This window comes from Macaca mulatta, chromosome 15, assembly GCF_049350105.2.
Source record: "Macaca mulatta isolate MMU2019108-1 chromosome 15, T2T-MMU8v2.0, whole genome shotgun sequence".
Classification (NCBI taxonomy): Eukaryota; Metazoa; Chordata; class Mammalia; order Primates; family Cercopithecidae; genus Macaca; species Macaca mulatta.
This window is the reverse complement of record NC_133420.1, coordinates 59,611,295-59,636,669: the sequence shown is the minus strand read 5'-3', so window position 1 is coordinate 59,636,669 and position 25,375 is coordinate 59,611,295. Positions and strand designations below refer to the sequence as shown.

General features: G+C 50.3%; 1 protein-coding gene across 17 annotated transcripts in view; it reads right to left on the bottom strand.

Moving 5' to 3' along the window:
• Positions 1-24,466, bottom strand: part of ANKS6 (ankyrin repeat and sterile alpha motif domain containing 6) — a 65,511-nt gene extending 41,045 nt beyond the window's left edge. For 5 of the 17 annotated variants that reach the window (XR_013404664.1, XR_013404665.1, XM_077965662.1 and 2 more), the window contains exons 1-10: positions 23,581-24,000; positions 17,951-18,453; positions 12,673-12,717; positions 11,797-12,001; positions 10,289-10,395; positions 8,040-8,188; positions 6,356-6,554; positions 5,536-5,585; positions 4,879-4,962; positions 1,980-2,183 (exon numbers count right to left, since the gene is read on the bottom strand). Coding sequence is in view for 13 of the 17 variants with exons in the window: in XM_077965662.1 (XP_077821788.1) it covers positions 1,980-2,183; positions 4,879-4,962; positions 5,536-5,585; positions 6,356-6,554; positions 8,040-8,188; positions 10,289-10,395; positions 11,797-12,001; positions 12,673-12,717; positions 17,951-18,453; positions 23,581-23,939 (1,905 nt within the window). In the remaining 4 variants the exon portion in view is untranslated. Of the gene's footprint in view, positions 1-1,979; positions 2,184-4,878; positions 4,963-5,535; positions 5,586-6,355; positions 6,555-8,039; positions 8,189-10,288; positions 10,396-11,796; positions 12,002-12,672; positions 12,718-17,950; positions 18,454-23,580; positions 24,001-24,172 lie in introns of those variants that run through there. The other 12 variants (XR_013404666.1, XR_013404667.1, XM_077965659.1 and 9 more) reach the window with 6 other exon arrangements.
• Positions 24,467-25,375: the final 909 nt, after the last annotated feature.

Here is a 25,375-nt window from a genome sequence, read left to right as displayed (position 1 = left end):
AGTGTATGTTTACTGCGGCTGTCTGTGTGTCTGATGCCCCAGTGGACTGTCAGCTCCATGGGGACTTGGTTCTCTGCTGTATGCCTGGTACCCAGCTCTGGCCTCGGCACAAAGGCGGCACTCAGTAGATATGATTAAAGTTGGAGTAGGCTGAATCGCCGCCCCCAAAAAGATACACACTGTCCTAATTCCCAGAACCTTTGACTGTTACCTTATGAGGCACGAGACTGAGGATGAGCTTATATGTGCTTACCTAAGATGTGCTCAAGTCAAGAATTTTGAGAGGAGGAGCTTATCCTGGAATTTCCAGGTGGGCTTTAAATGCAATCACATGTATCTTCATAAGAGAAAAGGCAGAGGGAATTTTGACAAACGAGCAAGCAATGTGACCATGGAGGCTGAGACTGGAGTGACGCAGCCACAAGCCAAGTGAAGCCTAGAGTCAAGAGAAGCTGTCAGAGGAAAGAACGGATCTCCCTGGAGCCTCCGGAGGGAGCGGGGCCCTGCTGACACCTTGAGTTCAGGGTTTCTGCCTCCAGGACCGTGACAGAATACATTTCTGTTGTTTTAAGCCATGCAGTTTGAGGTGACTTGTTACAGCAGCCATAGGACACCAAAACAAAAGTCCTCTTGTAGGTCCTCTGGTGTGGGCACTTCTAAGGGAGAGACAGTGACAGATCCCAGGGCCCTGTCCCCACACTGTGGGCACTCCTAAGGGAAGGACAGTGACAAGATCCCCAGGGCCCAGAATGAGGCCCATCTGCTGAGTAAGCAAAACAGAACACACTTACAAAGGCTATAGCTCATGTTCTCTCTCCCTCTACCTGGGATGCTGCTGCCTGCACTCCACTGGGGAGAAAACTCTTCCACAGCTTGCAAATCCCAGCTCAGCTGTTGCCTCTGCCTGGAGGCCTCCTGAGTGTCCTACCACACACAGTCACCTCTCTGGTGCTCGCACACTCCTCACACTGCTCCCTGCCTCATGTTCTGCGCCTGTGTCTTTGCCACCCAGACCACCGCCTCTTCTAGGGCAGAATGGGGCTGACTGGGCTACATGGCAGTGGGATTCAGTGAATGTTCACTGAGCAAATGAAGCAAGTCAAGTTAATGTTCTGTCCCTCTAAGGTTAAATTATCAAGGAAACACAGCCATAGAAGAGGTCTCAGGGATGGGTTCTACAACTCCCCCATGTTCCTACCTGATCGAGAATAGGGGACTAAACGCAAACCTGTCCTGCCTGTTTTAAGAGTATCTCCAGGCGCCAGGCTCTTGGTCTCCTGCTGGTGATCTGATACTACCATAGCCCTAGGAGGCAGCAGTGAGTGCTGGGGCCAGCCCCATCTTATAGAGATAGAGGCTATAAGTTTCTCCAATCACCCAGCACACGGCCACAGGGTCAGTCCTGAATCCCTTCGTCTTGCCTGTTTGCTGCATCTACCATCTAGATACAGGCTATACACAGAGAGACCCTCCACACTGACAGGGCTGTCAATTTCAGAAACAGACCAACAGCCACCAAGTTAGAAACCAATACAGTCAAAAGGACAGAAGTCACACTCTTGGGTACAAGAAAACACCGGTAGCACACACAGTTGCCACTGAGTGTTTGCTCTTGATCGTGGTTTACCAGCACTTGGCTGGTGATCTTCAGCTATTACTCCCACTCCCTGGGTCCCAGTTTCCTCATCTACTAAAAGGAAGGTTGGATTAGATACATCAGGTCTTCAAACTGTGCTCCTTGGAGCTCTAGGGTTCCAGTAAGGGGACAGATGTTCCCTGCTACCTCAACATTTTAATCTATTTTCCATATTGAGTTGCTCTATAGGGCTTCATTAGACAAAAGGATATCATCCACTCAAAAGAAAAAAAAACGTTGCGATCATTCTGGATTTGTCGGTTTGAGGTCCCTCTGCCTGGAACACACCATGATTTCAGCGAGCAGTGAGTGATGTGTAAAAGCGTGTCAGAAGACAACTTACGGTGTCTGTGCCCCCGCCACCCACAGGGTGGCCCCTGCTGGCTCTCTGGGGCAGCACGGTCTTCATGGGGTCTACCTTCCCGTTGTGACGCGTCCGGGACCGATCAGAGCTCCACAGCTCAAAATTGGAAGGAGGTAGGAATGGGGGGATGACTGCTTTCAGCTTGTCACTCGGCAGTCTGGTGAGGGGAGCTCCATTTCGAAGCTGAAAAAGACAGGCTGAGGGTTAGACAAGACCCCAGCAGGGCTCCCAACTCTGTGGGAAAGACTCCATGTTTTTCCTGCTTCTTGGGGCATGGCGCCACCATCCACCCCTCCACCTAAGCCAGGAGCTATGTGGCATCTGCAGCTCTCCTCCCAGTAACCGCACAACACCCATGTCTGCTCTGCGCCAATGCCAGGCTTCTCCTGGATCTCTCCCCACAGCAGCAAGATCAGAATGGGGCAGAGGAGACAGAGCGCCACGGAGAAGCAGATGATGTTGGTGTGCTATGGGGGACGCAGGGGAACTGGGAGAACACAGAGGAAGGGCGCCACTGCTGTGCAGTGAGGGCGCCTTTGTGGGGAGTGAGTTGAGCTTGAATGACAGTTTAAGCTGGGCCAGTGAAGACCAGAAGGGGCATTCCAGACCAAGTGAGGGGCCAGAATACAGAAAGGCCTGGAGCCTAGAGGAGCAGGACATGGATGCAGTGCTGCGAAGAGACCAGCCTGAGCAGCCGTTGGGGCTGAAGGAGGAAAGGGGAGGGGATAAGGGCTAGGGCCCAGCACCAACCACTTTCTTCCCCAGCCCCCCACAAACCAGCCTGCTCCAGCCACGCCTCCTGCTGCTGACATTTAATTCTAATTTAATTTTAAATTTTGAAAATGTGATTTGGGGGTCAGTATAAAATCTACACAGTAATGACTGTTAGATCATCAAGGAAAGTGTTCACAGATCACGCTCACCTTAATTAAGAAAAAACAGTGAACTTTTTGCCAGATGGTGCTTTGCAGCAACGGGCATCCCACAGCTAAACCTGCCTCAGAAGCCGAGCAAGGCGGGCATCTCCACACCGACGGCTGCACATGCCCATCAGCGGAGCAGCCAGGCCACCCCACCCATTATGGGTGGGCAGGCACACTGGTGCCCTCTACAGGGCATGAGGGGTCAGGGAAGGAGTACACCTCCCAGGTTCCCAGGCTGGCTCTGTCCTGCTTTTCTGACAGTCTGTAAACAAGTGCTGTCCCCTCTTTCCCTCTAGACCACAACAAGCTCATCTAGCAAACAGGGTTGAGTTGGACACTCAGCGACAAACCCACCACCACAAAAGGGTCTTTTCCCTCCCTGGGGTAACAGTCTAAATTGTTGCTATCATTCTGGAAGCCAATGACATTCACAACCTTTGACCCAGGAATTCCATTTCTAGGTATTCATCCTGAGCAAATATCAGGCAAGTGGGGGAAATGAAGGTATAGGGACATGCATCTGAGCTGTTAAAATAACAAAAAACTAGAAATCCCAGAGTCTGACAGTTCAGTCTTAGATAAAGAGACACGTTCCTACACTGGAATGTTCTAACGTAGCCATTAAATATGATGTGGCTACATGGTGTTTGATGACATGGAAAAGATGGTCACAACATACAAATCACAAATAAATTGGATTCAACACAATATGGGAAAGATACTAACAGTGCCAACCTCACGAATATTAAATGAGCTAATATATGCAAAGTGTGGTGAATAGTAGCTGGTACTTAGTAAGAGCTATGGTATTTGCTATTATTACATATAATATCACATTTATTCATGCTAAAAAACTGCTTACAAAAAATACTCAAAAGACATATACCATAAAAATGCCAACCACGGTTATAGCTGGGAGTGTGATCGGGGCGAATTTATTTTCCTTCTTTATGTTTTACTGCTTCTTCCAAAATTTCTAAAACAGCATTTCTGTCTTCACACCAAAAATAATTATTGCTATTTAATAACATGATCAAATGTAAGGCAGCACAAGCTCCCACAGTCAGTGTTAGAACCATCAATTTACACCTGTTGGGGTGGCAGGGAGCCGCGGGCAGATTGGGTCAGGACTCCTCGCTGGGCTCTGCAGTTCCTGACGCTGCTGAGGCCTTTCTGGGAGCCCCCGCTGCTCCCTTGTCCTCTGCAACACTGCCCTCTGCTGGCTAGTATTAGGGTCTTAACACTAAAGGGACTCAAGTCCAACTTTAACCATTAAGCTCTCATGTCAGAGGAAAGGAATGTGAAACTCAGAGAGGGGAGGTAACACATCCAAGTTCATACCACGGAGCTTATTCTGGGCCAGACCCTAGGCTAAGAACTTCCTGGGAGTGATCTTGTTTAAAAACCATAACCATGAGGAATCCCCAAAGTCAGAGACTACAAACTGTCCTACAAACTGTCCCCCAGTATCTATTTTTCACATCTTAGAAATGACACACCTGATGTTTATTTAGATGGGCACAGGACCACTTGGAACAAAGACTTCATTTCCCAGCTTCCCCGCTGTGATTTAAGCAAAGTTGTTTCCAAGAAACCTTTTTTTTTTTTTTTTTTTTTTTTTTTTTTTAAAGACAGAATCTTGCTCTGTCACCCAGGCTGGAGTGCAATGGCACGAGCTTGGCTCGCTGCAACCTCTGCTTCCTGGGTTCAACCAATTCTCCTACCTCAGCCTCCCGAGTATCTGGTATTACAGGCGCCCGCAACCACGCCCAGCTAATTTTTGTATTTTTACTAGAGACTAAAAATACACCATGTTGGCCAGGCTGGTCTCAAACTCCTGACCTCAGGTGATCCACCCGCCTCTGCCTCCCAAAGTGCTGGGATTACAGGCGTGAGCCACTGCTCGTGGCCCCAAGAAACTTCTTTAAAGACAGCTGGCATGTGCCCATGGCTACCTCTTTTCCACTCCTCTCTCCTGCTGGCTGGAATGAGGCCGTGATGGCCAGAGCTCTGGCAGCCATCTTGAACCAAGAGGTGACCTTAGAAATAGAAACCACACATGGGGGACGAACAGGCAAAAAGGACTCAAGTCCCTAACTCCAAGGAGTCATATACTAGTTCTGAACTTTGTTTACTTGAATGAAGTAGGCTGCTATCTTATTTATACCACTGTTATTTGGGGACTTTTTGTTACTCACAGTTGACCCTAATCCTAATACATCTCTAATTTACAGATGAGGAAACTGAGGCCTCCCCAGCTGGACACATACCCTCCTCTTTGACTCCTCTCTCCCCGGTTCTCCACAGCCCAAATGGTGAGTCTTCATTTCTCATGCTGCCCATCAATTCCTACCCTCAATCCCCTGCCTCCCTGAGAACAGGGCCAGGGCTGACACCCATCGGCTGAGCACCAGCACAGCCCTCTCCAGTTTAGAGCTGGCATCTGTTCTGACTCCTCAGTGCCAGAGCTAAGCCTATTGCTACACATTCTGATCACCAACTCTATCTGTGACCACCACAAAGACAGACAAACGCCCATATCCCTCCTTGTAAATCAATCAACTGATGATTGCCAGAGACCTAAAATGCTTTTAGAAAAGCCCCACGCTCACCATGGTTGTCAATAACGTGTCTTCCTTTTCTCCTCTTGTGCTCCCAGGACCTGAGAGACAAATGGAAATTTCCTGAAATGACCCTTCCACGTGTCCACAGCATGAGGATGAGTGACTGGGGCTGGCTTCATCTTGGAAAACCAACTCTCCTGGGTGCTTAAATATTTAATAATAATTGGTATTCGATATTTTAATAGAAGGCAGGCATTTAAAAGGTATATTGGAGAATGTTTTCAGCTTTTCCATAAACCATTGCCGTGCTGGGTCAGACAGTGGTGCCCCCAGCTCAATAGTCTGTCTCAGACAGTGGTGCCAGAGGAGCTAATCCAGTTATGGGGAATCTGACTGTTGGAAGGGATCTTATCCATGTTCCAGTCAGTATGGGAATCTCCTTCAGCAAACTGACAAAGTTATCCAAGCTGTTGAATACCTCCAGTGATGGGGAGCTCACTACTCACACCCTCCCAGTAACTCATTTTATTTCAAGATGCTTTCAGTGTGATAGACCAATCACATTTCATAGTGGGGAAAACCACCTACCAAAGGCAAGAGAGAGGATGATTCCCTGTCGTCCTTCAGCAGGGAGTGTGGGACAGGAACCTGGGCCTCTTGCCACTGGGCAGCACCTTCTCATTCTATCACACTCCTGGTGGTTGTGTCCCTGCCTAAGTCTCTTTTCTACCAGACCAGCCTCTGTGCTCCAGTGTCACATTCCAACATCACCTCACCCCTGACAGCAGCCCAGGAGGTAGGATGAAGGGCAGAGGGTGCAGGCTCAGACCATTCCAAAAATTCTACTGCATGGGCAGGCTTTTCTCACCATTGTCTTTGGTCACAGGGGCTGCATCAGGCAGTGCAGAGCGGCTTGTCCTGTCCTGGGGGGCAGCCCTCATTGTGGAATCCAGAGCTGGCTCAGGCTCGTCAGAGAAAGGCAAAGGCTGGTTGCTGGACAGCCCGCGGGGCAACGTCTGCATCAGTTTGAGCTTTCGGAACCGATTGGACATTCGGTTCCACCAGGACTGCCAAAGGAACGCAGGGCAGAAGTCATGCTCCAGGAAGGGCAAGGAGAGCAGGCCCAGGACCCACCCAGCCCAGAGACAGTGACTACATTCACAGGTGCCTGCCCTCCCCTCTCCTGGGGCCTGGACAGACATTACTGATCAACAATAGCACCCATTCCCAATAAGCCATGGTTACTCACTAAATCTTTCCTGATCCATACCTTAGGCAGTCATTTCCAATAGCCTGGAGGTGGCAGTGAACCCTATTTGCCATCCCTCATCTAATCAATCTCCTCATTGCACATGAGAAATGGAGACCCAGACAGGACTGCTGACTTACTTGAGGTCTTACAGTGAAACAGGGACAGATGGACACAGAGGCAGCTCCAGATTCCTAAGCGTCTATCATTGCATAATCTCCCTCCTCCTGCTCTGGTGATAACATGAGAGGCATCAGGATCTCTATATCAGGGCCTGGGCCAGTCGCTCCTACAGCTGATCCTCACCTATAGAGGACAGGCACTACCTCCCGGGAACACTTGTAACCCATGACCACTCAGAGGTTAATGAACAGCCACGAACGGCGTCTGTGAGGGCCTAGCCTATGGAAATGGCAGTAAAAGCAGGAACGAAGGGAGCTATGAGAACACCAGTCAGGAAGGATGCAGAGCTTGAGCCAGCGCCGAGTCTGCAGCCCTCAGAAGGCGCTGCCGCTCCATGCAGAGTGGGGAGGTGGGCAGACAAAACCAGTGTGTTGTTTTATTTTCTCAGGCATAAAGTAAGTTTGACTTCAAACAAGTAGAGCAGGACGTGGAAGATGAGAAATCCAAAGAGGAAGTCTCAGCTTGCAGTTACAAGCAGCCACTAGAGCTTGTTTCTGGTGTTTCCAGGAAGCTGGCAGGGCCTGTGGACTGCAGGGAGACCCTAGAGTGGCACGATCAGCAAATATCCTGCACAGTAAAGCAGAGACTGCAAATGGATTCCTTGGGAAGAGAAGTGTTTGCTTTGGCCAGCTCAGTACTAAATCATGCAGAATTTTCTAAAATTCCCTATACTTATGAATTAAGATTCCATATCAAAATCTGGATTTCTATTTTTTCCTTAAAAAAAAAAAAAAGAGATCTAGTAATATGGACCCACAGTCCTTTCTGAGACAAGCTCTTGCGCTGTCGCACAGGCTGGAGTGCAGTGACGTGATCTCGGCTCACTGCAACCACCGCCTCCCAGGCTCAAGCATTTCTCCTGTCTGAGCCTCTGGAGTAGCTGGGATTACAGGCGTGGACCCACATTCTTACAAAGCAGCCACTGTTGCCACAACATGGTCACAGTCACCCCAGTTTTTCCTGGTCCCCCTTGTTTCCTATTGCTCAATGCCAGCTCACCTGCCACCCCTGCTGGGACTCCCCAGCAAAAACCAGCCTGGGTGCATAGGAGGCAGCAGGATCCCCGCCAGCCCCCATCTCCCTGGCCCCCTAAGCCCCTTTAAGACAGGAAAAGACAAACCTTCAGCCCACCCTTGTCATCAGGCAGCACTGGGATGCTCCAGGGCTGTCGGACCTTCGAGTGGGGCAGGGGCAGCTGGTGGCTCGGACGGCCTTTGTCTTTATTCACCTGCATGCACACAGATGCCAGCAGTCGAACAAGTTCCGTGTCTATGGACACAAAAGGCAGCATTTTACCTGCAAATATGTCTGTTGGGCCATGAGGAGAAGACTCAAGATGACCCCTATCAGACTTAGAACTCAGTCCTGCAGCTCCAGGGCCTGTGTAATTCCAGAATCAAGGCACCTGCCTCTCCATCTGATCTTCAAAAGGTGGCAAACAAAACCGGAAAGTCCTCTCTCATGAGGAACGCAGGGCGGACAGTGTGTTTAAAAGCGCAGGCTTCACAGCCAGGCTGCAGAGGTTCAGATTCTGCCTCTGTCCCTCCCTGGCTATGTAACTGCACGTAAATTACAAAGCCTCTCTGTGCCTCTGTACAAGTCAGCGACATTAATACCCACCACACAAAGGTATCTTGACGATTCATGGGAATTCCTTTAGAGCAATACAAGTGCCTTAAAAATATTAAGTATTATGAAGTTATGATGAACCCAACTCAGTTATATAAAAAAAGCACTGCAAAAAAGATTGAGAAGAAACTACTCCAAACTATTAACAATGCTTTTTCTTGATGACTATTTCTTTTTTTTTTTTTTTTTTTTTTTGAGACAAGAGTCTTGCTCTGTCACCCAGGCTGGAGTGCAGTGGCACATTCTTGGCTCACTGAACCTCTACCTCCTAGGTTCAAGCGATTCTTTGCCTCAGCCTCCCATGTAGCTGGGGCTACAGGGCCCGCCACCATGCCTGGCTACTTTTTGTACTTTTAGTAGAGATGGGGTTTCGCCATGTTGGCCAGGCTGGTCTCGAACTCCTGGCCTCAAGTGATCCACCCAACTCTGCCTCCCAAAGTGCTGGGATTATGGGCGTGAGCCATCCACGCAGGGCTATTTCTTTTTTCTCTCCAAGTACTCAATAATAGGCATGAGTTTTTTCAAAAGTTTTGTGTAAACACCTTATTAAAAAACCCACTAGGAAAAATATTCCTAGGAACAGGCTGTTTTATTTGGGAAAGGGAATAAATGGCAGTGGAGGCTAGGGAGAAGAGGAACACTGAAAAGATAAGTTTGTCAGAAAAAGTGTGTATGAGATCCAGCAAGAGTGGCTGGGGACTGATGCCAAATAAACAAGTCTTGGCACGTGAAGAAGGTCTCCAATTAGGTGGAGTAGGATCACTAGACTTGGGGCACAGGACTCCAACTCTCTGGCTGGGACAGATCACTTCCCGAGTCTTGGCGACCTCATCTCTTCAAGAGGATGTGAACCTCTGCTTCCCCTCTCAGACCTCTTCGAGGGTCAAACAGAACCAAGTGTGCATCTGTGAAGTGCAGGGGCCTGCAGCAGGGAAGGGGTGGCAAGGGTGGTGGTGCTGTGATGAGGAAGGGCACACCTGCTGGCTTCCTCTCTAGTTAAGAGGGCCAGCAGGTGACTTGTGACTACAGACGTCAAAGTCTTCTCTCCCCACAGCCAACAGCTAGAATCCCAGCACAGGGTTCAAGCCTAGTGGGTCAGAAGGGCCTCGGAGCTTCTCTCTCTCTGGGTTCAAACTCCAGGGTAATAAGATGACAGATCAGAGACCTTTCCCCTTGAGCTGGCTAACTGGAAGCCCAGGTCCCAAAAGAGGGCCTGTCACAGCAGGGGAGGGTCAAAGAGGAGTAGCAGGTACCAGCTGAGGACCAAGAGGGGTGGAACTAATGGCAACATTCCCAGCACAGGACCCTTGACCCTGCAGCCTCTATCTACACAATTAAGCTGAGGGGGCCATCGCTCTATCTCCCATTCTGCTTATCAAAGGGGCCTTTATGTTTCCACCTGAGTGACTCAGGATTTCTGGCTGTGAAGCACAGATGCCATTCTAGAGTGTGTGTGGACTGCGAAGTCAGACATGTCTTATTTTCCTTCCCTCTCTGGAGACTCCTAGGAGGTTGGTGCTGGAAGAAGCCCCCAGGGCCACCTGGTCCAAGTCCAGTGCTCCACTGGGGAGGGAAGGGACTTGCCTAAGGATCATGTGGTAAGCTCCTGACACTTGAGAATGACTTTCCCCCACGAATAATCAAGTGCATAAAATACAAGTCACAGAGGAGGTGGTTGTCTTGACTCCCAGCCGGAGAAATGCTGGGTAGATTTACAACCCTTTTCTTGAAATTACCCACCGGGATCATTCAGCAGCATCACCAGGTCAAAGGCTGTGTATCCATTTTTTGCACGAAGAGTGACATCAGCCCCTTGGTTTAGCAGATATTTGACAATTTCCTTATTCCTGGGAAGAAAATGCTAGAGTTACATTCACTGAAAGCAAAAGTATGGCTTTGCTCCTGGGCAACAAAACCAACAACATTAACTACAAGGCTCAGTCTCTGAGCATTTAAGAAGGGCATGGAAGGGCAAACAGTCTCATTCTCTCATTCCCTAGCACGTGGGCAGGTCAAGCGGGAACATGATTTAAATCAAAGTCTAAGTGTTCCTTCCAGGAACAAAATGAAAACCGAGGCTAGATGTGGTGGCTCACACTTGTAATCCCACCACTTTGGGAAGCAAAGGCGGGAGGATGGCTTGAGCCCAGGAGTTTGAGACCAGCCTGGGCAACATGGGGGGCCTTGTCTCTACCAAAAATTTTGTTTAAAAATCAGCTGGGTGTGGTGGTGCAAGCCTGTAGTCCCAGCTACTTGAGAGACTGAGGCAGGAGGATTGCTTGAGTCTGGGAGGTCAAGGCTGTAATGAGCCATGATCACGCTACTGCACTCCGGCCTGGCAACAAAGTGAGATACTGTCGGAAACAGAAGGGAAGGGGAAGGGAAGGGGAAGGGGAAGGGGAAGGGAAAGGGAAAGGGGAAGGGGAAGAGGACCAAACCAAGGGCTCTGCCCAAAAATCACTGACCCCATGGGAGACCCCACTTCTTCCACCCTAAACCAGGACATGTCCATTGGGTAAGTCTCCTACAGACCAAGGTGTCTGAAATAAAATTTCATCTTGGAATTCAATGCTCATCGAAGAAGAAAACAAACTGCTTTCAGATGACACAGGAAAGTGATCTAATCACCTAAAAGAGGGTAAGGAAAGAACCTCTAATTGGGAATCAGATAACTTAGCAGCTACAAGATGCCCACCCCAAAGAGGAGGCCTCCAGGAGGATGACAGCCCACCCTGCTGGGATGATCACATAAGAAGGGGTTCATAAGCACCCTGTAAACACTGAAGCTTATTCAAAAGGAGAGAGGTAGGACACATCTCACCATCAATCATCACAAGATGACAATGGTATGAATCACCAATGTTTACTTCATACAGGGGCTACTTAAGGAGGTCACTATATCTCAGTGTGAAAACTCCAATGAACCAGTCATTGTGTTCAACTGAAACCAACCTAGAGAACCTTATCTCTCTGCATAAAATGCTTCTGCTGCATGGTTTTTCATGGCCACTGGTGAAATTCTGTGATGGGAGAACAGGAAATCTGGACACAGAAGGGTGGAAATAAAATGAACCTGTGCCGCTTTCATTTTTTTCTTTCTTTTTTTTTTTTTTTGCATGCCTCAATGTCATCACAGTCCTGGGGTTTGTATGCAGCATCTCAGGACCAGAAGAGCCCACTGGAAACCCCCATCTCAGGCCAGAACATATGTCTGGCCTTGTTGCTGAGGGCGTGGAGCTGGCACTGACCCATGGTAGGTCGCCTGCATGAGGGCTGTCCAGCCATGCACGCTGTCCTGCTTGTCAACATCCGCGTGCCTCTCCACCAGTAGCTGCACCAGAGCCAGCTGCCCTGTAACAGCTGCTAGCATCAGGGGCGTCGCCCCGTCCCCATTGACCAAGTTCACGTGGCTGGGGTCTTCATCGGCAATCTCTTTGACCAGCTGGAAGTTTCCTACAAACACAAGCAAGAGTCTGGGTGATCTGTGGGCCTGGGACCATAAGCTGATTTATCCTGTGGTTCACGTAACAAACACTTGCTGGCCCTGCCTCTGCAGTGGGCTGCTGGGCACCATAGGGGATACTAAGAGGGGGTCAGAGATAGCGCTGACTCTCAAATGCTTCAGTCTAGGCGGGACAGAGACAAGCACACGAATGGGTAGAAGTGTTACTAAAAGACAGAAGTATTGTTAGTATCTTCAGAGAACAGATGAAGGACACAGAAGAAGGCAGAAGGAGAATTCAGGTCTTGCTGTGGGGTGAGGATCGGGAAAGGCTTCCTGGAGGAAGGGTCTATATCAAGAGAGAAAATTTTAGGCTAAATGTCTCTTTGTCACAAAGAGACTGGAATGGGTATGCAGACAGGCATTTCAGAGGCAGGAAGAGCTGGGGCATATAGCTAGCCAGTGTTCGGCTGGAGTGGGGCTGGAGGCCCTCTGGAGTCTATGTGTAGAGCTCCATAATAAATACTGGCCTCCAGGATCTGAACTTCCAAACACCAAACACCAAAATGCCTGTTTCTTTCTCAAATAACCTGGGTGGCCCTGCAAAGGACTACAAATATTAGGTTGGGAGAATGTAGTTCTGTATTCTTAAATATCCAAAAAGATCTTCTAAAGCGCTTACCCATTTTCAATGCATGGAAAATATCAGGTCGCCTTTTCTCTTCATCTGGGTAAACAAAGATTTTAAAAGTTAACCACGGAAAGGTTTAATATAACAGAAAAGTCACAAGGGTGTAACAACACAGCCTGGCTTTAAAAAGCATCTAATTCTCAAAAGCAATCTAATTGGAGACCTACGTAATGGACAAATCCAGCAGCCCTTCTGGAAGGTTTATTACCAAAGAACATCTGAAAACACTTCAGAGACAGATCTTGCCAACAAAACACAAAAGAGCAGCAGATCACGGCCCTGATCTCATGCAAATAAAGCAATCATTTTTAGGCAAAACAAATGTTGGCATATCCTTTCCTAGATATACTGAAAAGTCTTGGGGTCTTGGAAAATCTTGGATTCCTATGGACATTGTTTAAAAAAATTTTTTTTCTTTTAAAAACTAAACATACAATCATAATTCCAAATCTGCTGCTGACATACCGAGCAGCTGAGCTCTACGGAAGTTCACAGACACAGCCAACAGAAGAGCCAATGCTCATGTTTTCTTTCCCTCCCATGTAAGAAGCAATCAGAACATGCTCCCTGCCCCAAACCTGCAGACACAGCTGCCCAAAGGCCACTGCCCAACTGGGCATCTTCATGCTGTACCCTGAAGCCCAGCTGCTAGGTTGGGGCCAGACCCCATGCCTACCTGCACAGCTGAGCCTTGCTGCAGCTGCCAGATGCTAGCCCCTCTCTCACATGCTCATCCCACACCTTCCTCCAAGCCTGGGCCAGCAGGTACCCTGCTCCTGTCAGAGGAGGCATCCTCATGGCCAGTCTGCTTGCTAGGGGGCTGAAGGCAGGCCTTCTGCAGTCTTTAACTGATCCCAGGGGACGGAGCAGCTGCCAGAGGGAACTTGTGAATCTGGGCTGACTCTGGTCCAGATAAGCCCTCTTGAGCAGCTGGGAGGAAGCTGCAGCCCGGGGCAAGGAGCACTGAGTGTGGAGTCAGTGCATAAGAATTTCAGTGCGCATTTTTACAGTAAGCTGCCTCTTCATCACAAATGTGGGGATAACATCCCTTTCATCTGGCTGTTGCAGGGATCAAATGATAATGTTAAAGCCCCATTCAAAGAACAATTATTTCTTTACTAGCAACCAGCAAGGTGGACCCCAGAATTCTTTTTATGAGATGGAGTCTCACTCTGTTGCCCAGGCTGGAGTGCAGTGGTGTGATCTCGGCTCACTGCAACCTCTGCCTCCTGGGTTCAAGTGATTCTTGTGCCTCAGCCTCCCGAGTAGCTGGGATTACAGGCACATGCCACCACACCTGGCTAATGTTTGTAAGAGACAGTGTTTCGCCATGTTGGCCAGGCTGGTCTTTAACTCCTGACCTTGAGTGATCTGCCCGCCTTGGCCTCCCAAACTGTTGGGATTGCAGGCGTGAGCCACCGCTCCAGGCCAGAACCCCAGAATTCCTTTTTTTTTTTTTTTTTTTTTTTGAGACAGAGTCTTGCCCTGTCTCCCAGGTTAGAGGGCAGTGGCAAGATCTCGGCTCACTGCAATCTCCACCTCCCGGGTTCAAGCGATTCTCCTGCCTCAGCTTCCAGAGTAGCTGGGATTACAGGCACCCGCCACCACACCTGGCTAATTTTTGCATTTTTAGTAGAGACGGGGTTTCACCATCTAGGGCAGGTTGGTCTCGAACTCCTGACCTCATGATCTACCCATCTCCGCCTCCCAAAGTGCTGGGATTACAGGCATGAGCCACCACACCTGGCCAGAATCCCAGAATTCTTCATGAGAAGTACAGACACTGCCACAGGACACAGTACATCAATTTTGCCTGTGAAATACTATCAAGAAACAATTTTGCACCTGACTTTTAAAAAATATGTCATGTTCCTCCAAGTATTCACGAACCATCTTTGCTGTGGTGGGGGGGTCTTCTCATGCCAAGACCTTTTCACAGAAGAGTGTCACCTGGTCTTAGTGTTTGCTGCTAAGCAACCATCTGACACAAGTTAATCACTGACAGCGGAGCCTGGCCCCAGGAGGCAGGTGCAGTTGTGTCCTGACACCCAGTGACTCTGGGCACGTCTCCTCCTCACTTGGGGCCTCAGTTTTTTCAACTATATCCAAGCAGTCCCAGGGACCCTGTCCCATCCCAAGGAAAAGAAATCTGCTCCAACCTCCACACCACAACCTCAATGGGGAGTCAGGGGCGTCACAATGACAGCTACTGCATCAAAGGTACCCTGTCCTGCTGCTAATGAAAGGCAGAGACCAGGGGACCTCCAAGGCCTTGGTGGGGGCTGGATTTCCAGGCATGGCACAGTAAGAGCTGGGGCTCCTATTATTTATCTCATAATCTGCCATTATCAATAGCACAGCCTGCACCCTACCTGGGGCTCTTCCCAGGGATCCCCCATGGCCAACACACTCCCTCAGGTCCTGCATGTCTGCTGCAGTCCCACCTTCTCAAGGTTGCCTAACCACTCCATTTGACACAGCAGCCTGCATTGTCCCAGCTCTGCCACACCCAACCTCTTTACATTGCCCTCTTTTTTTTTTTTATTTTAACCTCATGGCACTTACCACCTACTTTACTATATATTTAATATGCATATTTCCTATTGACTGCCTATCTCCCCTTATCGAGGCCAAGGTCCTCAAGGGCAGAGATTTGGATCTCATTTGTTAACCGATGTATCCAAAGTGCCTAGAAAGGTGTCTGATACATAGCAGGCCTCAGTACATATTTGTGAAGTATCAGAATGAATGTATGATCAATCAAAACATAAGAGTTTCCATTTATTGGATGTTGTGTATGTGCCAGGGCACTGCGATAAAAATTTTACAGGCATGATCTTACTATTCCTCACAAAAATCTCCCAAGAAAAGTGTCTTTATTGTGACTATTTTATGAAAAAAGACACTGAAGTCCTGCAGGGCTAATTAACATCACCAAGACCACCCAGATACAGAGTGGGAGAACTGAGCCTCAGGCTGGGTCTGCTTGATGGGAACATGACCCGATCCTGCTGGAAGACCCGAGGTTCGCTCCTGTCAAATACGCCGACAACACTGTGGAGTAACGCCAGTTCTCATGTGCTCCCTCTGGGCCAGGGAGGATCTCACGTGACCCCCACAGCAGTCCTGAGGCGGGTGTCACTCCTACCACCCATTTGTGGAGAAGGAAATGGGAGCTTGGTGAACTCAGGCAACCAGTTCAAGGTCCCTTGACCAGCAGGGGCATAGCCAGGGTCGAACCAAGTAGACAGTGACCTTGGCCACATCCACCAATGTGTCTCAGCCTCTGCGTCTTGGTGAAACGAGGGCATCACCATCCCATGATGCCAGGACAATCCCTAAAGTGAGGCCTGTGAGAAGCTAAGCCCGAGGGCACTCCATGAAGATTCAAGATGCAGAGGCTGAGGAAACCTGGGAAGGAAAACACACACACAGCAGAAGAGGCACAGCTCGGCACGCACGGGCAGGTGCAAGTTCTGGAGTGTCCACTTCTGAGCCTGAGTTCCCTCCCCTGCAAAATGGGGGAACACCCTCCTCAGAGGGTCCCTGCGAGGGCGAGGGGAGATTCAGCATGGCAGGTGTGCTGGGCACGACAGGGCCTGGGAAAGGCAGATCCTTTCCCCATCCCCGCCACAAACAACCCAAACCTTTAAAGGAGAGCAATGGCCTGTGTCAAAAACAAAAACAAAACAAAACCCTGTCCTAGGAGACTGGGGCCTAAGTTCTAATTGCCAGCCTTTATGAGTCCCTAACACTCTACTGTGCTGAGTATCTCACACACCAGAGGATAACCTGCCTTCTGCTCACCACCACCCCGTAGTAGTTGTCATTGTGTCCGTTTCACACATGAGGCAAAGGCTCAGAAGAGTCACGCGTTAAACCAGCTTCTAGAGCCCATGCAGAAGGTGCAGGTGGGAGAATCACTTCTAGGTGCTCTTCCCATGGAATCCTCACCTCCTGAGTGCCACTCACTCAGCTTCCAATGGGTGTGTGACCTTTGACCAGCTTTCTTCCCTCTCTGGGCCTCAGTTTCCCACCTGGACAAAGTAAGAGTTCTCTTGGCTTCAGATAGGCCTTCCTAAACTTCACTTCTTTTTCCTTCTCATTTGAGCGTCCTCTTCATTTTTGCCACCTCTCTGTCATTACAGGCTTTTAAAACATGTTTATTTCAGACTTGTTCTGATTGGATGGTATATTTCTTTTTTTTTTTTTTTGGAGAGTGTATTTCTAATAAGCATTTACCAAATTTTCAGCATCTCTTAATTGATGGGGCCACTGTATATTCTTTCAACGGTAACAAACTTAACACTTTCAGGTCTTTTTAGCCAATGTGCCTGAAGCTACTTTCTTCAGTTCTTGACCTCTCAGAGCCAGATGCTTATATACACTGCAGCCCACCTACTGTTACTCCCTGGCTGTCAATCCTGCCATCGAAGTCAGGCCTTTTACATAGACAGAGGGTACCAAGGCTGTGTGTCGCGATCTTATTGCAAATGGTGCATTAGAGGTTTTGAAACGTGGTATGTCCTGTGGCAGATTTGCTAAGGATTGTTTAGACAACTCTTTACATGCCAGAGAGATGGCAAGAAGTTAAAAAAAAAAAAAAAAAAAAGACACACTGCTAGATGTTTTTAAAAACACTAATTTTCACCAATTTTACATGAATTAGGGTTTGAGAAATGATCAGGGCAGAGGAGGTCAGGCACACTATGGTACAGCAGGGGCTAGCAAACTATAGCCCATGGCTCAAATATGCCCCACTGCCTGTTTTCGTAATTGTAATTTATTGGAACCTAGCCACAACTGACTCATTTACATATTATATGCATAGCCACACCCATTCATTTACTCATTACATATGTAAGGCTGCTTTTACTCTAGCAGAAGTGACTACTGTAGTTTTAACAGAGACCGTATGGTCCATACAGTCTATTTGGCCTTTTACAGAAAAAGTTTGCCAAACCTTGTTCTAGAAGGACCCCAGAACCAACTGCATCAGAATGATGTGGCTGGGGAGAGCAGCCTTGTTATGGAGGCTTCTAGACTCTTGCCCAGGGCTACCAAATCAGACTCTGCAGAGAGTGGGCCCAGAACCTGCATGTCACAGGCAACCCCCTGACACTTAAGCACACCACTTCCTCAGTCTCACTGGTCTGCAGGGCTGGACTCTGAGTTCTGTGTGTCCTTCCAGTAGAGCAATCCTCAGCTTAAGCCACATAAACACAATTTGGGGTCCTCTGTGAAGTCACGGAGGGGCATGCAGCCTGACCTGTTTTGGGCCTGACGGTGGTCATCGGGTCCAGGTAGTCTACAAGGTCCCTGTGCTTGCAGTCCAGTGCAACCTCGAAGGCGGTCTTCTCCAGCACGCTGAGGTGGTCAGGGTTGGCGCCCTTCTCCACCAGTTGCTGGGCCACTCCAAGCCGCCCAGTGAGTGCGGCCAGCATCAGTGGGCTCCAGCCCACGGTCCGGGCTGCGCGGTTGGGGTCCGCACCCCACTCCATCAGTAGACGCACCACAGTCTCGTGCCCGTGCTGGATGGCGGCCATCAGGGCCGTGATGTCCAGGGGCTCATCCCTGTTGCCGCCCAACCCCAGTTGCTCGCCCGAAGGGTGGTGATGGTCCACAAAGGCACCGGCTTCCAGGAGCAGCTTCACCACACCCAGGTGGCCGCCCCGAGAAGCCACAGTGAGCACACTGGCCCCTAGCCGGTTCTGGGCATTGACATCAGCCCCGTGATCCAACAGGAGGTGTGCCACACTCACATGCCCAAATCTGCCAGGAAGATGGAGAATTAGTGACACTAAACACACAGCACTCGGGAGACAGCTTTTGTCGTCCTGAATTGTCATGAATTATTAGTCCTGACAGCTAATAATAAGAGTCTTATTCTGGTGCCAAGCACTGTGCCAGTCCCACAGATACGAATGCACCATTATGAAGGTGAGCAGCTGCCCTGCCTGGGTTCAAATCCAGCTCTCCCCACCACCAGCTGCATGACCTTTAGGAAGAACTTTGATTTCTTTGTGCCTTCATTTCCTGATCTGTAAAATGGGGATATAACTGTGCCTACCTCAAGGGTTGTTGCGGATTAAATGAGTTGTATGTAAAGCACCTGGCTCTGTGCCTGGCCACAGGAAGCATTACATCAATGTTAGCGATTGTTAGCTATTACAATTGTTCATGTTACATTACTCAACATGCCAAGGGTTACCCAGCTGGTAAGGGGCGGCATCGGGGTCAGGACAGGTCTGTGTGAATCCCACTGCCCTTGCTTTTTCCCCTACACCATGCTGTCTCTTACATTTCAGACAGTCCATTTTATTCTGTTTTATAGCCTGGGAATCTGTCTCTCTGCCTGTGCTCTAATTTCCACACAGGCAGGGCCCATGTCTGATTCATTTCTACCCACCCCCTCATCCCCAAAAGCACACACCCCATGCCAAGAGGTGTGGCAAGGTTGTGGTCAGCAGATGGGCTAGGCATTGCAGCCTGGAGGCCTGCTGCCACCTGCTGGCAGGAATGTTTGCTGCAGGCGGCTGAGGATCCGGCCTAGGCCAGATGTTCCTCAATGAAGTCACTGCTGGGCCCCTGAAGAGACAAATCTGCACCTACCAACTTCCTAATAAGAGGAGAAGGAAAACAGGTGCCTCTTCCCAGCAATATCTCTTCCTTCTTTTAACACCAGAGGGCAGAAAAGTTATGTTTTTGGTGTCTCTGGTGGGCTCGGAGCTGTGTATCTCCAAGCTAGAAGCAGCCCCGGACTAACAAGAAAACAATGACGAGACGGGGGCTGTCTACTCCAGGTTTTCGAGACCACAAAGCCACTGTCATGTCTGCACCTGTGAGACAGCTTTCTGGGTTTCTCGATGCTCAGCCCTCTTTCCCGGGCGCCAGTTTTGCACCTCATCTAAACCCAGGACCTCCCTCCTCCTGGCAGCTAGCGGCCGGGCCAGGGCTGAACTCTGTCCGAGGCTCCAGCTGAATACCTTCTGGGATGTGAACCTGAACAGCATGAGGCTCCTCAGCCGCGGAGCAAGAGCCTGGTGACACAGCTCCATCAGCTGCAGGGGGCTGGGCCTCTTGACCTCCACTCCCAGAGCAGAAAGGGACAAGGCAAACTAAAACCAACTCAATGCAGAAAGCTGCACCCCAATGTCTCCCCGCCTCCAGTCATGTTCCCTCCTGCCCATCCTCCATGTGACCCCCAAATGATATTCTCCAAACCCAAATCTGTCACTCGCCAGCTTCTGACTGCCGAAGACCTGACTGCTTTGCCAACCTCACTTCCTCCCGCTGCCTCCCCCACACCTTCACCATCAGAGGACTCTCCTGTCCTTATCTACTCAGCACACCCCCAACCGTGTCCTGCTTCAGGAGTCGGCTCAGATCTCACCCACTCCAAGCAGCTTCCAGACCACCCCTCACCAGGCTAGGTCAGTGCCCCTCTTCTAAGCACCTAATTCCACGGGCTTGCCGCTGGCTGCAAGTGAGCCCTCTTTCTCTAATTCTCTCTCTGCACCCACCAACTTCCTAATACAAGTGGCGGGCTCTCCAAGGACAGGACAGGGTTCCAGGCATGTTGTTTCCCCAGCCCCTACCATAGTAGCTGATCCACATCAGGGCTCAGTAAATTTTGTCAAACTAGCTGAGTAAATGAATGCATAAATGGCATAACCACATAGGGGAAGGTCCAGAGGTGAGCAGTGGAAATCACTGAAGAACTGGTGTATCCTCTACTGTAGCAGAGATTTCTAAAAGATTACACTATTTAGTTATCGAACATGAGATAAAATCTAGCATAATCCCTAACAGCATATTACAAGGTGCTGTCACATTTTTATCTCATTTGATCTTAATAAACCCCGAGATAAACTCACAGATTAGGAAACTGAAGATTACAGTGGAAAGCAATTAATCTAAAGCCTCTCAGTTTGAACGTGATAAAGTCAAAAGTTGAACCTGGACTCAAAATCGAAGCTCCAGTATAACCAATTTTTAAGGAGGAAAAAAGGGCCAAATTAGAGCAGAAATAGTGAAATTTGGAATGTTTTCTGAATTAGTGAGTAGCCCAAGAGAGCACTCAACTATGCGGAAAATAAAAAAGGATTCAAGCAAGGCTGAGATAATGTTGTGGAGGCTAAGTTTCTAATAGGTAACTGCTGGAGATGGGCATGCCAGAGGCTTTCTGAACAGGTGCTGTGATTACTGAAGAATTTCAGCAATTAACACCTGTGTTTAAAGAGCTGGCACACATTTTCCCCTCTCAAAGCACCGGGCTGAGAGTCCAGCTCTGCCCCACTGGCAGGCAGGAAACGAAGGGTAGGGAAGGAAGGTAAACACTATGCAACCCTGTCCCTAGGAGAGAAGTCTCGGGCAAATTTGGCAAGCCGCTTCCTCGCCACCAACATCAAGAGGGAAACTATCAGTTACAGGATTCATGGCTGGGAGCACAGGCTCTGGAGCCACCTCCCTAAGTGTGCATCTGTCTGGCGACTTGGTAGCTATGTGACTGAGGCAAGTTATTTAACTTCTCTGTTCCTCAATTCCTCATCTATGAAATGAGGATGACAAGAGTACCTCCTTCCTAAGGTTTTGTATAGATCGAATGAGTTAATTCATTTAAAGCACTTAGCACAGTGCTTGACTGAAAGTAGGTGCTCCATAAAGGTTACTTTTTTTTTTTTTGAGATGGAGTCTTGCTGTTGCCAGGCTGGAGTGCAGTCACAGGATCTCAGCTCACTGCAACCACCGCCTCCTGGGTTCAAGCGATTCTCCTGCCTCAGCCTCCCGAGTAGCTGGGACTACAGGCGCATGCCACCATGCCCACGCCACCACGCCCAGCTAATATTTGTATTTTTAGTAGAGACAGGGTTTCACTGTGTTGGCCAGGCTGGTCTTGATCTCCTGACCTCGTGATCTGCCCGCCTCGGCCTCCCAAAGTGCTGGGATTACAGGCGTGAGACACCGCACCCAGCCAAAGGTTACCTGTTATTTTAAGAACAGGAAAAAACACGGCGGAGCACGGTGACTCACATCTGTAATCGCAGCACTTTGGGAGGCTGAGGCAGGTGGATCACGAAATCAAGAGATCGAGACCAGCCTGGCCAACATGGTGAAACCCTGTCTCTACTAAAAATACAAAAATTAGCTGGGCAGGGTGGCACGGGCGTGGTGGCACGTGCCTCCCAGCTACTTGGGAGGCTGAGGCAGGAGAATCGCTTGAACCCGGGAGGTGGAGGTTGCAGTGAGTCGAGATCGCGCCGCTGTACTCCAGCCTGGTGACAGCGAGACTCTGTCTCAAAACAAAAAAAAAAAAAAGAAAGAAAAGAAAAAACACTAACGTCACCATTTCTAATACTAAAACACCCACAAGAGTCCAAAGGCACAGGGTGTCTGACAGTCTGGCCTGATGCACACAGAGAGCTGGGATGATAAATAGATGCTCGCTTAGACCCAGTGTGGTGGCTGCCAGGGGTGCGGTTTTGAGCAGGATTCTGGGGCATATCCAGATCCAAGGAAGAAGAGCACAAGGCTTGGAAAGTGTCAGCACATGGGCCATGCATTTGCTGACCCTGATATGAGGGACAGACACACTATACATCCTTCTGGAAGTCTTCCATACATACTACTCCTCAACTTGACCTTTTGGTATGAATTACGCAGCAGAAAGCCGGAGCACAACTCAACACAGGCAGAGATGCTACCTGAATATATAGTCGGTGTCACACCAACTGAGGAACAGCACATTTTAAAATACCCAGGCTCAGACTATCCTGCAGGACTTGGTTAAAACTGGTGATCAGGGGTCTCCGAGACACTCCGAGGCACGTTAGTGCTGCAGTCACAAACCTCACTCAGTAAATTCCTCAGCTCCCCCCTCCCCCCATTCCCTGGCAACCGCCTTCTCTCCAGGGGGGACTAGTACATCATTCTACTCATACATAATTCTACTAGTCCTACCAGCTCGTGCACCCAAGCCTTTGCATGGGCCTCCCATCATGCCCTTCCCACATCCCACTTGTTCTGTCCTGGCTAATTCTCAGGCATCCACGTGGAGGTTATCTCCACGTGGATATAAACATCATTTCTACCAGAAACCTTCCCCAACGTCTCCAAAATGGGTCAACTGCCCCCAGAGCTACTCAAACCTTTCCGGTCAAGCTCGTTCCTTTGCCTGGCCTGTCCACCACTGCCCTGGTGGTGACTCTGCCTGGTCTCGGAACATCCTCAACGCCAAGCCAGGAAGGGAAAGCAGGTTCTGAGGAAACCCTTACTGCAATGAGAAATGAATTAAATCAGGCTGGGCGCGGTGGCTCACGCCTGTAATCCCAGCACTTTGGGAGGCTGAGGCAGGCGGATCACAACGTCAGGAGATCAAGACCATCCTGGCTAACACGATGAAACCCCGCCTCTACTAAAATAATAATAATAATAATAATAATAATAATAATAATAATAAATAGCCGGGCGTGGTGGCGGGCGCCTGTAGTCCCAGCTACTCGGGAGGCTGAGGCAGAAGAATGGCATGGACCCGGGAGGAGGACCTTGTAGTGAGCTGAGATCGCGCCACTGCACTCCAGTCTGGGCGACAGAGCCAGACTCCATCTCAAAAAAAAAGAAAAAAAAAGAAATGAATTAAATCTCTAAGGTTCTAAGTCTCTACGATTCTGTTCGTTGTCTCCAGATTCTATTCTGAAAGGCCAAAGTTTCTAAGAATCTGATTTTATGTTAATACAAAAGTATTTCCATTTCTATGCTCAAAGTTTACCAAAGACTACTCAAAGTTTACCATCCCAACTCTAAAGAGTCCTTAACTCTTTACCTCCCGGGACATCTGGCCGCCGGGGAGATCCGGCCGCCCGGGGCCGCGTCCAGGGCCCCCGAGCCCCGCCGCCTCACCTGGCCGCCTGCATGAGCGCGCTCCAGCCGTAGTGGTTGCGGCTGTTGACCGAGGCACCGCGGCGCAGCAGGAAGCGCACCAGCGGTTCGTGGCCCCCGGCCGCGGCGAACTGCAGTGCGGTGTTGCCCGCCTCGTCCGAGCAGTCCACGGGCACCGGAGCCCCGACTGCCGCCGCTGCTGCGGCCCCGGGCCCGGCCGCCTCGGCCCCCACCGGCTCCGCGCCCGCTTCCGGCTCCGCGCCGCGCTCGGCTGGCTCCGCTGCCCCCGGCTCCAGCAGCCGCCGCGCGGTCTCCGTGTCGCCCTGGTCACACGCGCGCAGCAGCAGCTGGAAGGCCGGGGGCAGCCCGCCCTCGCCCATCGCCGTAGCCACGCGCGGCCCGCGCCCGTCCGCCCTGCCGGCCGCGTCGGCTCCGCCCCCGGATACCGCCCGCCGGCGCCCCCTTCCGGCCGCCCGCCCGCGCCGCGCGCCTACTGTGTGCTAGGAGCTCGCCGGGGCCGGGGCCGCGCGCCTACTGTGTGCCGGGAGCGCGCTGGAGCCGGGGCCGCGCGCCTACTTTGTGCCGGGAGCGCGCCAAGGCCAGGACTGCGCACCTCCAGTGCCCGCACTTGGGAGTCCAGGGAAGCTCAGAGGAGACCCCGCTGCAGGCCCGCGTGTCCCCTTCTGCCTCTTCGGCGCCCGCTCGCTGCCCTGTCCCGGAGCTCCAGAGACTTCCTGCCAGGGCAGAGGTGGGAGCGGCGACCCCATCCCCTCTTCACGCTGCGGCCAGGGCCCTGGGCCCGAGTCTGAGTCCGCAGCTGCATGGCCCTTGACTTTACTAGCGGGCTCCGCTGACCCCACCCCAGCCTCTGGCACTGAACCTGCGCTTCCAGAATAAGGAAGCGGCTGAATTAAGGAACGAGCGGGTTTATTGTTTCCTCACAGTGTCCTGCAGTGCCCTTAATGCCCCTCCTTCATCTGGGCCGGGCTGCTGGGGCTACAAGCGCCTCCTGTACCTTTTCTCTCTCTTTTATTTCAACTTTTATTATAGATTAAAGGGTACACGTGCAGGTTTGTTACATGGGTACACTGCGCGACGCTGAGGCTTGGAGTCCCAACGATCCCGTCACCCAGGCAGTAAGCATAATACCCACCAAGAGGTTCTTCAGCCTAGAGTTCCCTCTATCCCTCCCTGGTTAGCGATCCCCAGCGTTTATTGTTCCCATCTTTGTGTCCATGTGTACTCAATGTTTAGCTCCCACTTATAAGTGAGAACATGCAGTATTTGGTTTTCTGTTCTTGTTAGGTCGCTTAGGATAATGGCCTCCAGCTCCATCCATGTTGCTGCAAAGGACATGATTTCGTTCATTCTTATGGCTTCATAGTATTCCGTAGTATTCCATCTTATTCCATCGTGTATATGCACCACATTTCTTTCCTTCCTTCCCTCTCTTACCTCCCTCCCTCCCTACCTATCCCGCTTCCTCCCTATCACCCTTCCTCCCTCCCTCTCTTTCTCTCTCTCTCTGTCTTGCTCTGTCACCCAGGCTGGAGTGCAATCGTGCAATCTCTACTCACTGCAACCTCTGCCTCCAAGGCTTAAGCAATCCTCCCACCTCAGTCTCCCGAGTAGCTAGGACTACAGGCGAGTGCCACCACACCCAGCTAATTTTTTGTATTTTTGGTCGAGACAGGGTTTCACCATGTTGCCCGGCTGGTCTCAAACTCCTGAGCTCAAGTGATTCGCCCGCTGTGGCCTCCCAAAGTGCCAGGATTACAGGTGTGAGCCATTACATATGACTCTGTACCACATGTTC